The 19,607-nt window shown below is 33.3% G+C and overlaps 1 protein-coding gene across 1 annotated transcript in view; it reads left to right on the forward strand.

The window, feature by feature from the left end:
- Positions 1–19,607, forward strand: part of UNC79 (unc-79 homolog, NALCN channel complex subunit) — a 325,074-nt gene that overhangs the window by 240,888 nt on the left and 64,579 nt on the right. The window contains exons 37-38 of the mRNA XM_051977373.1: positions 8,203–8,343; positions 11,937–11,975. Of these exons, the coding sequence (XP_051833333.1) occupies positions 8,203–8,343; positions 11,937–11,975 (180 nt within the window). The remainder of the gene's footprint in view (positions 1–8,202; positions 8,344–11,936; positions 11,976–19,607) is intronic.

A 19,607-nucleotide genomic window follows, 5' to 3' on the forward strand; every position in this document is an offset into this window, starting at 1 on the left:
ATAAAAGAAAGAGAACAATAATAGAAAATGAACAATAGATTATAAATGCAAATATCCAGAAGTAAAGGACAATTTAGAAGAGAAAAAAGCAGCATTAAAAGAATATTGTCATCATGTAAGCAAAACATACTGATCTTGAAGATGATACAGAGACAACCAAGGATCATAGGTCTTCAGAAGAACATGATAGAACAATAAACCTTAATATTATACTAGAGGAAATATTACAGAAGAGAACTTTCTGGAATTGCTAAACATAGACAATAAATTCTAGTTGAAATAATTCACAGATTGCCTTCAGAATGTGATATGCTGGGACTACAATGCCAATTTGGTTGGCATATAGAGTACTTGGGGAGAAGTAATGTGAATTTGGTATGGATTATTAGATTGGAGCCAGATTGCATAAGACTCTGCCAAACAGAGCAGGTTGTATTTAATGCTAAAGATTATAAGGACCTGTTAACATTTCTTGAGCATAGAAGTGACAGGATCAGAACTTGCTTTAGGAGTATCAATTTAGCAGATGTTTTGAGAGAAAAGAGAAACTGAAAACAGAGACAAGATAGGGGGCTATTGTAATCTCTGGGAGAGGGCTGATATTTCAGAATATTGTATGCCAGAAGTATTATGGAAGTATAATTTTTTTTTTTAATCTAAGATGGCTAAATTGCTTCTTAATTAAGAACATCAAGGAAACTGAAGAAATTTTTATTTATTTTTTATTTTTTATTTTATTTTATTTTATTTTTTTTTTTTATGGAAGTATAATTAATAAGACTTGTAAACTGACTGGGTGAATGAATGAAAGAAGCATATATTAAGCTCTTACTGTGTGCTAAGCAATGGGGAAACAAATAGATAAATATAAATCCTTTCTTTCAAAGAACTCAGTCTCACAGCCTCACAGATGGGATTCTGAGGGGAAATAAACTTGAGAATGACTCCAACATGATGGACATAGGTAAATGGGAAAACAGTGGTACACTCAACAGAAAGAGTATTTTCAGGGATGGATTTTGAGGGAAAGATAAATAGGTTCTGTTTTGGATATGTTGAATTCACCATGCCTATGGAATGTTCTCTGTCCTTAAGGACCCTACATATCAACATGATAAGCTGACTTAGTATACTCAAATAACTTTTAGTAAGGGTCAAATAAGTGGTACAGAATACATACTCATCTCCCCCCGCCCCCTCCCCCAGGGGAGATGGAAAAGATCAGGAAACAGTGGCTTTTGATTTGCATCTTGAATGGTGGTTGAGATTTGGTTAGCTAAAGAGAAGGATGGAGGTTTTTTTTTTTTTTTTATCAGAGTTTTTATCAGCAAATCCTATATGATTTGCTAGCACTACCAAAATTATAATCATAGTCACTGTACACAGTTCCACATGGGATAATTTTGTTTATTCAACATATGTGTATAAAAGTATCCCAGGAATAGGAGGCAAGAGCAGTCTTTTAGTTTGTTTCTGTATAATTTTAGGCAAGTTACTTAATATATCCAAGTCCCAATTTGCTCGTCTGTAAAATGAATTGTTGGCAATGACTTCATTGACAATTTTACATGTTATCAAAAAGATCAAATAAGATAATGTGTATAGAGTACTATAGAAATTTTAGGCATTATAAGCTATCTAGAGAAGAACATGATATTAATCAAACTCATTTTAAAAGTTCTTTACCATTTGCAAAGTACCTGACTCATTGCAACATTATGAGCTAGTTAAGGTAAATATAGTTCTTGTGACTTCTGAGTCTTCTTTTCCCAACACTAAACTCCCAGGGAATAGTTGGATGCCAGATCTTGGCTTCTCATCTTCAACATTATAGGGCTAACCCTACAATGTCAGAAGGTAAACCTATAATGCTATCAGCTTGCATCTCCACATGTGCTTTTCCCTGAGATTGTCAGTTAATAATTTTAATTAGCCAGCTACAAATATCTTTAAGAAAAGAATACTATTTTTGATACAAGAAGAACAGTTGGCACAAAATATGCTCCAAAAGTCAGTGACATATTCTCTTATAAGTACATATGGCGTACAGATAAAAGTGAACTCCCTCTTAGGGAGTCCATGTGAAGGTAATGCATACTTTTTGGTTACTCACTTTTCTTTCACTTGTGCAATGCTTAGGAACTTCACTTTTAGCATGGTAAATCTGTGCTCATCTATCTTTGGACTAACTGGCAACCATTTCTGCATTGGGAATCATCCTAGGGTATTGAAAGGGAAAGGGGGGATCCAATATCATCCAGATCTTTCAAAGCTAGAGAGTTCTCTTCCACTCATGACTGGAGAGACCTGATCAAGGCTTAATCTGAGGACTCTCAGCTCCCCAAATCTTCCTTTCCCAGGTAGTTTCTCCTCAAGGCTATGCTGGAAAGCCATATTTGGTCGAATTTCTGGAAAAACCTCCATTCTAATTCTGGTTTTTTATTAAGGATCTGGATAATGTAACAAAATCCCATAGTCAGTTGGAGTGGACCTCTTATCTGAAACTATTTTACTTTATTGTAATATTTTTATATATAGTATATATTAAGATTGAGTGATTTATTAAGACATATTCTCAATTAAAACTAAAATGAAATGAAATGATTGAATACCCTTTACTTCATCAGCTTCCCATTATATAAGTATTATTGTTATTATTTTGTAGATGAGTAAAGCAAGATTTAGGGAGATTATGACTTGCTCAAGGATCATCTAGCTAGTAGGCATTAGAGTAATTAGATAGTCTGTCTTGCCCTTTTAATATGTTGTCATCCTCCTTGCCTCAAGACTGGAGCCATATGTGTCTTTGTTGTCATGAACGACAAATATATTTTCTCACACATATCTAACCAAAGTTAATGCTCAGTTTCTTTTCTCTTAAATCACAATCTCCTCTGAATTCAAATCTAATGACTTTTCCATCTTCTTCTCTGCACAAAATTCCTATTTTAACCAAATGCTCTATGTAGTCAACATGGTGCAGTGGGCATGGTGATAGAGTTGGAGTCATGGTATCTCACTTCAAGCCTTGGCTCTGCTTTGCTAACTGTGTGGCTTTGGATAAGTCATTAATCTCTCTGGGCCTCAATTTCTCAAATTTATATAATGAGAATCTGAACTAGATGATCTTAAATGACCTTTTTAATTGTAAAGCTATGATTTTATGATCTCCCTTTTACTTCCCTATCACAAATTCCATCTAATTGCCTCAAAATTCTTAGAAAATATCCTTTCATCTTTCCTATCCTCATCCTTCTATTATTTTCTATTTGCCTGCTTCTTTTTGCTATCCTTATCCCTGTTTTTTCTCTTCCCTGGCTCATGTGAAGAAAAAAGAAAAGAAAAGAGAAATTGATATGATTCTTCTAGAAAATATATCTACTATTTCTTAGGGATCTATTATCAGCTCCTTGCCTCATTTGCAAGCCCTTCATGAATTGAGATTAGATACCAATTCAAACCATATAATTGAAAAAAAAAATTTCATCCAGTCCTTGTGGATCAGGGCAACTTTCTACTCATTGATAATAGAATTATCTATTTAGATGTGAAAGGGATCATAGAGGCTATTGAGAGTCTAACTATCTGATTTTACAAATGAAGATACTGTGGTACCAAAAGGTTAGTGAAAGACTGAGGGTCAGAAAGCTAGAATTTGTGGTAGGATTTGGACTTGGGTCTTCCTAACTTTCAAGTCTAACAGTATTCTCTGCATCATCCAAATTCTACTGTACTTTCATGCTGACCTGATGCCTCCTTGGACACAAAGATAGTGCCCATTATAATAGGTTTTTATTAATTATAGATAATGATAATAACAATAATTTCCATATATTATTACTTGATCTAGCTTTGTCCTTCAGAACCTCCTTTCTAAATAGTCTCTACAGGAAAAATTTCTGCATCTTATAGTTATTCTCAGCTGCTTCATCATAACACTAACTCACACATACAGATTCAATATCTTTTTTTTTTTTTTTTTGGTAAGGCAATTGGGTTTAAGTGACTTGCACAGGATTACATAGCTAGTTAAGTGTGAAGTGTCTGAGGCTAGATCTGAACTCAGGTCCTCTTGACTCTTGGTGGCTGCTCTATCCATTGTGACATCTAGCTGCCCTGTCCTCATAATAATTTAGAATTAGTTGGCCTCTGAAGTCTCTTCTAGCTTCACCTGTGATCTCATGATTATTGTGGAAGACATTTCTGCTTCAGAAATATGGTGAAATAGATGACCTCTGGTATCTATTCCAGCTTGTTAATTTTGTAAATCTTTTTAGTAACTGCTGGCTTTGGTTTCTTTGCTGTTCTGGGTAAATGTTTCAGGTCTCAGTTTCACTATTCAGCTATAGAAGAATGGAATATCTCTGATTGAAAAGATTGCTTATGTAATGCAGTTATAATAAGGTTAACTCAGGACTGAAGTGCCAGGGAGAAGTTCTGTTCCTACAAATTTAAGACTTTGCAACTAATGAGTGTGTTGGTGTTAATTCCTTTAAGGAATATGTGTATAATCTCTCAGGACATCTTTTACTCATTTAGCTTTTTTAACTTTATAGCTTTGACTTTATTATGGCCAATTTTTGACACATTATTATAAAATGTATCATAAAATTCTTCCATTCATTTTCCAAATGCAGAACATCTGAGCATTTAAAAACATTGCCATTACTCCTCATTGGTGTCACCAACCAGCTTCCCTCTTCCCTCAAAGATATTAAAAAGATATGTAAATTGTTCAGCACAATTTCTGTGTGACCTTTGGCTGTCACTACTTTTACATATCAGCTATTTGCACACTTATTCTGGTGTTCATCTTTAGATTATTGATGTTCATGACTTCTTAGTCACTTGCTAGAGCAAGAAAGCATATCGAAAACAATTATTATCACTTCATTTCTATGAGCCTTTTTTCATCTTATCTATAAATGATGGTTTTGAAATAGTCTCTAAGATTGTTTGTAGTTCTAAATCCTATGATCCTTTAATTTGTTCTAAAAATGGCTAGGTCAAGTGGTGGAAATTATAGTAGAATAGGAGTAAGAAATTCTAAATTTGAGACCTGCTTTTTCCCCTATGCACTATGTGAGCTTAACAAATTACTTCTATTTTAACACCTTAGTTTTTTTTTTCATCTGTAAAATAGAGATAATTGTACTAGTACATCTCTTCTGAGGAAATTATTTTACAGTCTGTAAGGATGACTTCTTTAACCTTGAGCAATATATTTAACTTCCTTACTATCAGTTTGCCGATATGTAATTGGAAGAATAATATTTAAACTATCTGTATCATAGGAGAGGTAGTATGGTAAAGTGAAGTGAACATTATACTTGCAATTAAGAGATCTGAATTTGAATGCTGCTTCTAACACTTACTAAAAGTGAGCCTTTGGACAGGCCACTTAATTTCTCTGATATTTAGCTGTAAAATGAATACAATGCCAATATATACAATACAATATAGCAGCATGAAAAAAAATAAGAGGATTAATATACTATATCAACTTTGTCAATAGAGTCAAGTCTATACCATGGCAGATAAGATAATGATATTCTAGTCTGCCTGTGTATACTTAAGATACATATAGAATGCACTAAGAGAAACCTAATATCTAGAATGGGATATGTGAGAACTTTAATTGTCCTCTAACTGTAGTTAAACTAAACTTGAAGAACATGTTGAGTTCTGGGCACTACATTTTGAGAAAGACATTGACAAACTGGAATATGCAGAAGATGTTAACCATATTGATGAAAGAACTAAAAATCATGACATTTGAAGATCAATTTAAAATTATCAAGATTATTAGACTAAAGAAAAAATCTGACAGGAGGTTCATGATAACTATATTTATGTATCTGAAGGATCATCTTGTGGAAGAGAGATTAGACTTGTTTTGCATATCCTCATAGGGCACAGATAGTTAAAGTAAATAAAAGTTGCAGAGATAGATTTAATTTTGTTATGATGAAAACTTTCCTAACAGGGCTATCTGAAAGTAGGAAGGGTTGCTTTAAGTAAATTAGTTTCTCAGTGCTGGAGGGCTTCAGCCAGAAGTTTAGTGTCCAGTTCAGGTATTCATTGGACTAGACGACCTTTATTATTCTTCCAACTCAGTGATACTGGGTCTCTTTGTAACTTTTACTACTTGATCTAGTAGAGTTTCTATGGGGGAAGTGATTTGTAAACTCTAAAGTGCTATATAAATATGAGTTATTTTTAATATTACAGTTATAGACTTACTATTATTTAATATTAATTGTTTCAGCCCTTCTTGGCTATTTATATAATCCAAAATTATCAGCACAACATTGAAATGTATACATTTTTTTTTCTTTTTAGGTTCTTTCCTTACTCTTTAAACAATTTCCCTTCTTTCCTCCTGGAAATGCCATCAATTTCCCTATTTCTGTTGAGGGCACCACCATCCTCCCAGTCACCCAGGTTCGTAACCTTGGAGTCATTTTTGACTCTTCCCTTTCCCCTAACCCCCATATCCAACTAGTTGCCAAGTCCTGTTAATTCCACCATCACATCTCTTGCATCCATCCCCTTTTCTTCATTCACAGGGATTCCACTCTAGGCCTCCATCACCTTTCATCTGGACTATTGTAATAACTTTATAATTTATCACCCTATTTGTAGGTTTGTCCATATTCCCACAGACCTAGAGTAAGCTTCTTAGTGTATAGCATCACAAGATCATAGATCTAGAGCTGGAAAGGACCTTAGAGGCCATTTAGTCCAACCTCCTGATTTTATAGATAAGGAAAATGGCATCCAGAAAGACTAAGTACTTTGTCCAGGTTAGAGTGATAGTAAATGGAAGAGCCAGGATTTGAAATGAGGTTTTCTGATATTCAAATTCAGCAACTCTACTCATATTATTTTCCTGCAAAACTTTCAGTGACTCCTATTGTCTCTATGATAAATACAAATTCTTAGTGGGATATTTAAGGCCCTCCAAAGTCTGACTCTTTTCTGGTCTTATTTCACATGATTCCACTTTGCATTCTCTATATTTCAGCCAAACTGGGTCACTGACTGTTCCCTCAGTGAAATATTTCCTCTCCTACTTCTGTGCCATTGCACAAACCATTCTCCATATTGGAATGCTTTCTCATCTTTGACTTTCAGAATCTTTATTTTCTTTAAGGTTCATTTCTTGTCACCTCTGTGAAGCCTTTTCTGTCAAATTGTTAGTTTGTTTGCTCTCATCTCAAATTACTTTTTATTTGCCTATCTATTCATATTATGCTCACCTCCAATAAAATGTAAGCTCCTTGAGGGCAGAGACTATTTAACTTTTTGTTTGTTTCCCTAGTACCTAGCACAATATCTTGCATATAGGGGATGTTTAATGAATATTTGTTGACTTGAATGCAATCAAATGTTATCCTATATACACCAAAAATAATAAATTGTAATTTACTTAGGAGCAAATATCCTCTATATTTTTCTTTTTTAAAAAATAACTTAACTTTTTTTTGCTACTTTGTACTCAACAAACACCAATAACACTCCTCCTCTTTTCTCCTACTCTGCATATTTAAAAAAAGAACTCTTTTTTTTTTGCTCTATTTTTTTATATCAGTACTTTGTAAACTGATGTATAAACCTCAAAATGCTCTGTAAATGTAATTATTGTTATTGGTATTATCATTGTCATTCTCATCACCACCATCATCACCAATACCACCACCACCATTATCATCTTAATCATCATCATCAAACTGAGGCACAGGGAAATGAAGATTTGGCTAAAGGTTGTAAATATGTATAGCAAAGTCTGGCACCTGAATTTCCCCTGGCTTCTCAGGTACTCCTGATTAGATCCTCCTGTCATTCATCTACTAATGGAATATATTTTTCTTCAATTAGAAAGTTTAGGGGATTTATTCAAGTGGCCTTACATTCCACAAAAGGGAACAACGATTCAGTACAAGTCATGTCATTAGGAACATAAATTATTCCTCCACTAATAAAAACTATCTTTGTTATAGATTACAATTCCTTTTCCGATGTCTATGGTGTAGTGGTGAGATTAGAATTTTGGGAGACTACTCAAATAGAGCAAAGTACTGCTTTTTCAAGATCCAAGACATATACAATGAGAACTACTGGTTAGATATGATTTAAACCCTTTAAAGCCCTCACTTTATTGTTTATATATAAGCATTTCTTTTTCTGTTTTCTTTTTAGATGCCATGACTGTGGGGCCATCCTTGAAGAATATGATGAAGAAACATTAGGATTAGCCATTGTAGTGCTCTCCACATTCATCCACCTAAGTCCAGATCTTGCAGCTCCTTTGTTGTTGGATATCATGCAGTCTGTGGGAAGGTGAATGCCATTTTTTGTCTTTTTAGATGGGAAGAATCTCCATTCCTATTTTCCCCACCCATATCTATATGAATATTTATGATACCAAACCAAATAATGTACCTTACTCACCTATTTAGGTTGTTTGGTAAGAATAATACCAAATAACTGGGCTGACAAGATTTTATTGCATGTGATTTTTGCTTTTGTTTGCTTTAATTTTTATTGAACACAGTGAATTTTTCTATTGTTTGGATATTGTGACACAATTTCAGAGAAGAACTTCAAGCTTTGTTTCTGTAAGCACTGAGGCAACATATGCTAGTATTGGGTGGTCTCTCTCTTGGTAAACCCATGAACTAGTTTTATTGAACGAACAGAAGTGTATTTGGAAGTAATAGCATCTATAGAGTAGGGCAAGGAATAAATATAGCAGATTTCAAAAACTAACCTAGCCCTGAAAAATGAAGGAAAAGAAATAACTTTAGGAATACATTGCTTTGCCCTGATTGAATGATAAATGAATTAAGTTTAGTTAGCTCTGACTGCTTATAAGGACAAACATGTCTAATGTGATAGATCTTTTAGAAGCTAAACATATGAAAGCTCCTGACAGCCATTAATTAGTTATGTGGCTTTCTCAGCTTTTACATTTGTGAAATGATGAGGTTGAGCTAGAGCAAAGTTTCTTAAACTGTGGGTTGTGACCCCATATGGTTACTGAATTGTAGAAATTGCAAAAAATTTGGCAATAATAAAAGGTGTCAACTATTCTATCCAGATTTAATTCTTTCTTTAAAAATAAACAAGTACATCATCTCATTAGTATGCAAATTTGCTTTCATGTTTAATAAATGGTAAAATTATATGTATTGCAAAGAATTGTTTTAAAATAAATTTTGTTATTATTCATAATCAGCTAATGTTTAATTTATATACCTATTGTATATACCTAAATACCTCAAGTGAAAGAGGGTCACAAGTAGAAAAAGCTTAAGGAGCTCTAAATTAGAGGATCTCTAATGTAATATTGTGATTTTCTGGTTTGATTGAGATGTGATGGTGGAATTAACAGGACTTGGCAACTAGTTGGATATGGGGGTTAGGGGAAAGGGAAGAATCAAAAATGACTCCAAGGTTACGAACCTGGATGACTGGGAGGATGGTGGTGCCCTCAACAGAAATAGGGAAATTGATGGCATTTCCAGGAGGAAAGAAGGGAAATTGTTTAAAGAGTAAGGAAAGAACCTAAAAAGAAAAGAAAATGTATACATTTCAATGTTGTGCTGATAATTTTGGATTATATAAATAGCCAAGAAGGGCTGAAACAATTAACATTAAATAATAGTAAGTCTATAACTGTAATATTAAAAATAACTCATATTTATATAGCACTTTAGAGTTTACAAATCACTTCCCCCATAGAAACTCTACTAGATAAGTAGTAAAATTAGATGCAATTAATTGTTAAATTCTAGCTGTAATATTAGTTTTTTTAGGCAAGGGGATAAAATGTCATTCAGTTCAGGAATAATTTATGTAATACCTCCCTTAATACTGTGGCAAGATATGTCAAACAAATTCCCTTTGTAGCTTATGCTTTAGCTGAGGATAGAAGTGAAATGAATGCTGAAAACAGTTGAGACTTTTCACAGCAATATACAAATAAACACCAAATGAGCAATAAGGAATAAGGGTGATAGGTGCTCAGGAAAAGGATGTATTCCCATGGTAGGGAGGTGTTCAGGACAAATATCAGAGGAAGTTAAGACCTGACCTGGGACTCAAAAGATAGGTAGGTTTTGCATATTTCAAGAAAAGGAAAGGTTAATAGACTTGAGTAGATTTAAGATCCACTGTCATTCCTGCCTCTCCCTTTTTCTCCACTCCCTCTCCCTGCTTTTTCCTCTCTTGCCTCCTCTCCTCTCCTCTAGAAGTTCTTCCTTCCACTTTGGGAAGGAGACTACATCAAGGGAAAAGTAGCCACAACTTTCAGTCCCTTACTATCAAGCTTTGTTTGTATTATACCCTATCTTCCAAGGTTATATGGTAAGTGGAAGCAAAAAAGTGGAAGCTATATTGCCATGTGGACAGAGGAGTATCTAAAAAGTCCAAATTATCTCCATGTGAATTTCTAGAGTAAAGGACCAGGAAGTTAAATACTAAAATTCTTACTTCTCTATATTATCATCCATCCCAGCTTGGAATAATTGGGAGGTAATATTTATTTCATATCTATCTGATGGATTCAAGAAATGAATTTTCATTTAGAGAGTTTCCACTATTCTTTATTATCAATACCAATGAATTATATGTGTGTGTGTGTGTGTGTGTGTGTGTGTGTGTAACAGACAGAATTATTAACCTAGAATGGTACCATCCCATGAAACAGATAACTAACAAAGAGAAACCTACTTAAAGATGAATCTTCTGAAGAAAGTTTTTCCTTAAGCAAAACTTACTGTATTAAAATTTTATCTTTCTTTCATCTTGGTAAAAAGGTACTTTATACTAAATACTTTAAGGTACAGCAAATGAGAGATGTGAGAAAGGCTGCCCTTTATTACAGGCTTCATTATATCCTGATTGTTTGTTTACTATGGATAGCTGCATTTTAGGAGAAGTGACTTGATCTATATTATATAACTAAATCCAAGAAATAATAAGTTATATTAAAATGGACTAAAGTGAATGAAATGAATTCTGTCATGTATCTCTGTAGCACAGTCTCTGATATGTCTCTGCCAAACCTCTATTTTCTGTGACTGCTGAATCCACAGGGGGACCCTAGATATTTCTTCCTTGAGGTTCTAGTGTTAATTGTGAAGGGTTAAGGATATCTTTCTAATGTTGTTGCCAGTGAGTCCCCATTGGAATGCTCTGCCTGATGATTATATTTACTATCAATTAGCCAGTCAGAATTAATTAGATTTTAGTTTGGGTATCAGAAAGAAAACAAATATTTATCAAATTCCTACTATGTGCAAGGTACTGAATAAATCAATGAGTTAACTCTTGCTCTACATTACCCTTCTCCCTGCCCCTGCTCCATTACATAGAATACATTTTCCTTTGGAATATTACTTGAAACAAAAATTTTTATTAAGTAGATATGATGACCAGTTACTATCATAAAAATTAATTGGCATGTATTCTGGGGGAACTTTGGATGGGATGAAATTAGGTACTATTTAAATTGTTTGTCTATTCACATAAAATACTCTAAATTATGCTGGCTAGGAGTCATATAACTTGATACTAGAAATAATTTTGATGGGTTGGTTGGAACCAGGCCATCTTTTGGGGGCACTATCTGAAAGGACTAATGGGAGATGGTACAATGTTGTGAAAATAAGTCTGAATTTAGAGATAAAAGACCTGCACTTTAACCCTGACTGGCATTTACCCCCTGTGTTACTTAGTTTCCTTTTCTGTAAAATGAAGTGTTGAATTAAATGACTTTTAAGGTTATTTCTGGTTTAAAATGCATAGTTTGATTATGGATCATTTAATGATGGTTCTAGGTCCATGTCTATTTGTAATTTTCCTGATATTATGTTCTGTGGCTAAGGCCAGGATGTTCCTGTGACATTATTTTTTGATACTTTGTTTAGATTGGCATCCAGCACCAGTTTCTCCAACCAAGCAGAAAGGTAAGGTCCCAAAGTAAGCCAAATACATTTTCTCTACCCTTTCTTTTTGCATTCTTGCTGTCCTTTTAGGAAGGAAAGAAATACTATAGACAGTACATGTTTTCCAAGAAATAGGAGACTAGGTTTGAACTTTTATAAAAAGTTCTCATTATATAAAAGTTCTCATTTATAAACTGGGAATAGAATGTAAAATGGAAATAGATAACTTGATTACCTCAAAATTTCTGGTGACTCAAAGAGTAGTACAAGATTGTATGGTAGGCTACATAGTTCCATTTCCACTAAGGAAGAAGAGGCGTAAAGGATATTATTGAGGAGACAGATGACTGAAACAGAGGTAGGCCAATCATTTTGAGTACAAGTGGTAATAATCAGCCAGACTAATTGCTTCACTAATAGCAATAAAACATAAAATGAATTAGAGTAAGGCCTCCATCACATTGGGTAAATATTCTATAGAACATGTGTGGAAAAACATGTAAAAAATGTCACAGGATGAGGTGAGATTTGTATTGGTAGATGAAATGCCCAAATCAATGAAAACACAAATTCATTGATTTATTGAACTGTATGCACACACATCTATCTATAGCTATATCTATATATATCACCCAACTCAAAGGGGCCTATGAAAATCAAACAAGATGCTGGTTATGAAATTCTTTTGTAACTTTAAAGCACTTATATAAGTATGAAATGATTTTTGTTGTTCTTAATTATAACAATATTTGTAGATGATTTAAAATCTGTGGGTTCTTAGCATCCCTGACTTCAACAGCACCCTCATATTATCATTCTTATATTTATTGTTACTATAATTCTCATAATAAAGCTTTTATTTATGAATTTTAGGATATGCATAATACTTTTATTATAAAGTTATCTGTCTTTCTTATGACATCAGGTTAAATTTTTTTCTGGAATTCTTTTTTTTTTTCTGATTCCTGAAACATTTTCTCATCTTTCACTTCTTTAATGGAACCCTGATATTTTCAAAAATACATGAGTTTTATTATAGGGCTTCCTCAGTTTCATAACTGTGACATGAATTTCTTGTGTTTGTGAGTATTAAGATCAGATCCTAGCGAGGTCGGGAAATTGCAGACAGTGTTTGTAGTTAAAAATATAAATAAGATTTGACTTAATTTTGCATGATAACATAAGGTCATTTAGTTCCTCTCTCCCCACCCCCCCAAAAAAAAAAAAAAAAAGAACAAGGCTGTAGGTAACATAGAAATGTGTTCAATAGATGCAGGTTCCTGAATTGTTGGGTATTTTTAGATGCTGATTTGTCTTTTTGTGTAAGCTACATTACCCAGGTCCCAAAACTCATTAGAAATGCACCATGTTAACTTAATATAACTTATACATGAACTGAAATGAAATGGCTTTTTAAATTTAGTTCCAGGAAAAAATGTAATCTTTTGTTTTAAACTGTGTCTATTATAGTCACTAAAAAGATTCCACAAAGTCTCAAAGATTGAAATTGATGAGACATGATTTGAAATACAAATTTGAATGCACTTTAAAGAATAACAGACTCTGAGGCAGTTAGGTAGCACAGAGGATAAAGCACCCAGCCCTGAAGGCTGACCTGAAGTCAGGAGGACCTGAGTTCAAATCTAATCTCAGACACAACACTCCCTAGCTGTGTGACCCTGGGCAAGTCACTTAACCCCAATTTCCTCAAGGGAAAAAAGAAAAACAGACTCTTTTGGATCATAGGTCACTTAGTTCAACTTCTACCTGAAGTATTAATCCTGTCTATATTATATTTGTATTCTCTAGTGATAGGGAATCCACTAATCCACTAATATAGTTCATTCTTTTTTTTTTTTTTTGGGCAGTTTTAATTATTAGGAAATTTTTCATTCTATTGTCTTGAAATCTCTTTTCTTGGAATTTCTTTTACAAAGTATTTTTTAAATGAACAAGAATTTACTTTCTCTCCTTACTACTCTTTGAAAAATGTTAAAAACACAACCTTTGGGAAAACATGCATATTTGAACAAAACAAACATTAATATATAAAAATGTATCTTTCTCTCAGTATCTTGAGTCCATTACTTCTGTCAGAAGAAGAGTAGCATTCTTTATTATTGTTCTTATGGAATTGTTGATTGATCATTACATTGATTAGAGTTATTAAATCTTTCAAAGTAGTTTGTTTTTATAATGTCATTCACTTTATGTCACTTTAAATAAGTCTTCTTGGATTATTCAGAAGTCATTCTTTTTTCTTTCTTTTTAAAGTTTTTAATTTTATTTTAAACTTCAATAAAAAATAGAAAAGAAAAAAATCATTGCTATGTACACAGTAAAATGTGAGGGGATTCAATATAAAGCAATAAATTTCCATTTCAAAAGAATCTATATAAATGGCATATTGTTTTTAAAGATGTCCAGCTATTCTATGGTTCTTTGAGGTTTTCTTTTTTCTCTGCTGTGTACTTTACTTTTTTCTCTTTCAGAAAGCTACAATTAAATATGTATATATATATGTATATTTGCATACATATATATGTATATAACTATATTGTTTATTTCCACTTGTCATCTATATCTCTGAAGGTGGAAAATATTTTCTTTCTTAAGTCCAAGTTTTTCCAGTATTAACCAGCTCATCATTTCTTACACCACAGCAATATTCCAACCTAATCACTTTCTATCTGAGAGATTGTCTATGAAAGATTTCCTCCATTTTTCTGTATTACTTCTATTCTTGGCTGCATAGGCTTTATTTACACAATAAATGTATTTACACAAGAAATTTTTAATATAAAATGATCAAAATTACCCATTTTGCAAAACAAATATAAAAAAAAAACAAAACAAAACAAAAAAGAACATTATCATATGCCCACCAGAACATCAAGGAAGATTCAAAATATATAACAACAAATTACCAGATCAAGAAAGTATTTCTATTAACAGAAGAAATTATATTCATAAATGTCCATTTTTTCCTAATTTCCTTGTAAATTGTTCTTTGTTTCCTTGCTGCCACTCCTTATTAACTTTATTCATTTTTCCTTCTTTTATTCCCTCCTCTCCCCCATGCAAGCTAAAGTTAAGAAAAGATGTATTTATGTATACATATGTAGATATATGCATACATACATACACTCATCCCCCCACATACATACATCTTTCCTTTCCCTGCTGACTCTTTAATTAAATTCTGCTCTATAACTTCCCTTGTTATTACTTAATTTCCCCTTCACCCAAGGATCCCTCCCTTGTCTTCTTCCCTCACTTTTTGTGTCCCTACCCATGATTACTAGCTTTACCTTAACGCTGCCAAATTTCTAACTTAATAAGACCCTCCCTTCTTTTTAGAAATTTATTTGGTATGTTACTGTATAAATAGGTTAGGTGGAATTGTCATTAAAGTATATTGACTTTACCTACCCTCAAACAATACATATTACTTATTTATATCTAACTTAATTTGTATAAAAAGTGTTTTATGTTTATATAAATTTATATTCATATAATACCTTTGTCTGTTTTGGCAGGTGTACTCTCAGGTATTTTATACTGTCTAGTAATTTTAAGTGGACTAAAACAATATTGAATAATAAGGCTTATACAGAGTATAGTTTCCCTATTTTTCTCTTTTGATTTAAATCTTTTTTAGCTTTAACTTTATCTGAAATCATGATTACTACTCTTACTTTTTTATATAATAAACTCTATTCCTGACCTTTATTTTATGTTTGAGTTCATCTCTCATTTTTATAACATTTCCTAAAAACAGCATATTTTTGAATTTGATTTTTAAATCTAACAGTCTCCATTTTATGGGTAAATTCATCCCATTCATATTCTAAGCTATAGTTACTTGTATATTTTTCTTCTTTCTATGTTTCCTCACTATCCTTCTCATCCCATTCCTATCCCTACTTATTCTTTTTCTTTTCTTCTACCACTATCTTGCACTCCTATACCTTAACCTGCTCACCTATTAGGAACCCTCTTTTATGTTTCCCCCCTCTAACCTATCCCTTTGCCCTGTTATTTCTTTCTAAATTTAGAAGACTTATATCCTGCCACATATATGTGCAGTTCCTTCTAGCTTCCAGCTATCCCTCTCATCTTTTTTCAGTTAAAAGTTGGATTCTTCCACCGGTTCCCGAGCTCTGATTGACTCTAGTCAATTGTCTGATAAGTCAATTGTTTTTTGTTGAAGTTTTTATTCAATGCTGACTCTTGAAAAAATCTTGTGTTCCTTCCCCTTCTTCCTTCCCTAGATAGTATGTAATCCAATATATGTTAAACAAAGTAAAATATATGTTAAGCCCCATATAAGTATACATATTTATACAATTATCTTGCTGCAGAAGAAAAATCATATCAAAAAGTAAAAAAAAAAATGAGAAAGAAAATAAAATTCAAGCAAACAACAATAAACAGAGTGAAAATGCTATGTTGTGATCCACTCTCAGTTCCCACAGTCCTCTTTGTGGGTGTAGATGGCTCTCTCCATCACAGGTCTATTGGAATTGGTCTGAATCATCTCATTGTTGAAAAGAGCCATATCCATCAGAATTGATCATTGTATAGTCTTGTTGTTGCTGTGTATAATGATCTCCTGGTTCTGTTCATTTCACCAATTCATGCAAGAGTCCCCAGACCTCTGAAATCATCCTGCTGATTCTTTCTTATAGAACAATACTATCCCATAACATTCATATACTATAGTTTATTCAGCCGTCATTTTACCATTTATCAATTGGAGAATGGCTTGAATTCTTATAAATTTGAGTCAGTTCTCTATGTATTTTAGAAATCAGGCCTTTATCAGAACCCTTGAATGTAAAAAATGTTTTCCCAGTTTATTGTTTCCCTTCTATTCTTGTCTGCATTAGTTTTGTTTGTACAAAAACTTCTTAATTTAATATAATCAAAATTATCTACTTTTTGTTCAATAATGATCTCCAGTTCTTTTGAGCTTCTTCTAACTGATTAGCTATTGAGAGCTTCTCTCTTGTAACTTTCTCCACTTGAGCTTCTAGTTGAGCCATATTCTGAGATAAGTTGAGCATCATTGTTCCCAGGTCTTCCTGTTTTTTTTTTTTTATCTCTTGTTTCAATACTTCTTTTTCATTGAATTATTGTTCTTGCTTGACTACAAGTTCCTTTGCAAATCAACTTTTCTCTCTCTCCAGTTCAGTCTTTAACAGTTCACACTGAATTAAACTTGTTTTTTTTTTCAAAGTTGGCTTCTTCATTCACAACAGCATGTTTCACTTCCAAATAGGTACTGAATTCCATTTGCTGCATCTCTGACAAAATCTTGTTTATTGCAATTAGTACCGACATTAATTCCTCTCTTTACTTGGTCATTCTTTCAATTGTCTGCACATGAGCACTGGTATGGGTTTGAGTGAGGACAACTTCATGATGAGAACATTTTAAACAAAGACTGCCAATGGTTAGAACTGCCAATGGGAGAGGTGTGATGAATATTAAAGTCTTAGCAGTACTTTAGGCTTTCTCTGTTAACCACATCATTGCTTGCTTTTGTACTTGTTCCTTACTTAGTATGCAGCCTAAGGCCCTTGATCATGATGTGGTCCTTATCCTGGACTACCACATCTAGGAGAAGATTCCTTCACTAATCTGTACTAAATCTATTACCTAGAACTGGGTAGTAAATGATAATTTCTAGTTGATCCCTATTCCTGTTTTCTGCATAAGATCAGACCCCTCTGTTCCAGATCTGTTGCATTGCACTATGTCTTCCCTTGCCCAGTCCCTGAGTTGGAATGTCCTGCGTGAATGTGAATCTCACTCTGTTTTCTTATGTTCACCTGGGCGATAATTAGGATTTACTGTAATTTTTTCTTACATTTTCTGATCAGCACTTGTGGTACGAGGCCCTAGTGAATAGAATTCACAGTGAATAGAATTCTGGTCCTGGAGTCAGGAAGTTAAATTTTTTTTTTTTAGTAATTTTTCAGTTGTGTCTATTTATGATCCCAACCTAAGTGGTCTGATGTTTCCTTCTCCAGCTCATTTTACAGATGAGGAAACTTGAGTCAAACAGGACTAAGTAACTTACCCTTAGTCACACAGCTAGTAAGTATCTGAGGCCAGATTTGATCTCATGAATTTGAGTCTTCTTGATCTAGGGCCTAACATTTTATCCATTGGTGCTACCTAGTTGCCCTGGAGTCAGAAAGACAAGTTTCAAATCTAATCTCAGACATTTACTAGCTCTGTGACCATGGTCAAGTCACTTAACCTCTGCCTATCTCTATTTCCTTAATTGTAAAATGGGGATAATAATAGCATTTACCTCCCAGAGTTGTTGAAGGGATCAAATAAAATAATATTTGTAAAACACTTTGTACAGTATCTCATACATCATAAATACTAGCTATTTTGGTGCATTTTCTAGATCTTTGTTGAATAGTTGTGAGAGAATCATGATTATAATTCTTCCTACTACTCCACTATCTTGGCTGGTCCTTCCCTGTCATTTTAAACTATTAATCATAGGACCAAGAAAAAGAAGTCTAATTACTATGAAAATTCTTCAGATATTTGAAGACAAAATTGATATCTCTCCAAGTCTTTTCTAGGCTAGTTCCTTCAACTGATATTTAGTAATATAGTGTATATTATTACTACAATTCAGAATGTAAAACATGTAAGATTATAGTAATTCTTTCAGGATGTTAGTGTTTGTATAAATTTTTGAATATAACATTTTAGAGAATCCTCTTTCTTCCATTATCTGAGTTGTGTTTTCAGAAAAGTTCTAACTGTGGTGTGGAGGTGACCTTAAAAGTTTGCCTTTAGTTAAGGCTGTGCTATTTAGTATAAGCTCTGGCAGTTCTAACAGAAAGTTAATAATGGCTTTGAGTGCGAGTCTGGAGAATTTTGTTCAAAATTCCCTCTCTCCCTCCTTCCTTCCTTCCCTTCTTTTCCCTTCTTCTCTACAGGTCTGAGAGGTAAAGTATCCTAATAATAATAATAATAAACTAATTTGTTTATAATATAATTCTTTATGTTTAAATCATAAACTCATTTTGACTTATCTTGGTAAATGATGTTAGGTGCAGGTCAATGCCTAGTTTCTGCCATACTACTTTTCAGTTTTCCCAGGAGTTTTTGTCAAATAGTGAGTTCTTATCCCAAAAGCTGGAGTCTTTGGGTTTGTCAAACACTAGATTTCTATAGTCATTGACTATTTTGTCCTGTGAATCTAACCTATTTCACTGATCAACTTCTCTATTTCTTAGCCAATACCAAATGATTTTGATGACTGCTGCTTTATAATATAGTTTTAAGTCTGGCACAGTTAGGTCATCTTTATTAGTATTTTTTTCATTAATTCCCTTGAAATTCTTGACCTTTTGTTCTTCCCTCCCTCCCTCCTTCCTTCCCTCCCTTTTTTCCCTCCCTCCTTCTTTCCTTCCCTCCCTCCTTCCTTCTCTCTCTTCTTTTCTTCCTTTCTCCCTCTCTCCTTTTCTTCCTTTTCTTTCTGACATGATCTGGAATACTTGATTTTTTTTTTTTTTTTTTTACTCTTTAATGCCTAAAGAGAGCACCTTTTGAAGAGAAATGCATTGATTGCTTCTTTAAGAGATGGGAACTTACATCTTTAGAGTATTTTTCAAG

The sequence above is a fragment of the Antechinus flavipes genome, chromosome 2 (genome assembly GCF_016432865.1).
Source record: "Antechinus flavipes isolate AdamAnt ecotype Samford, QLD, Australia chromosome 2, AdamAnt_v2, whole genome shotgun sequence".
NCBI classification, from domain to species: Eukaryota; Metazoa; Chordata; class Mammalia; order Dasyuromorphia; family Dasyuridae; genus Antechinus; species Antechinus flavipes.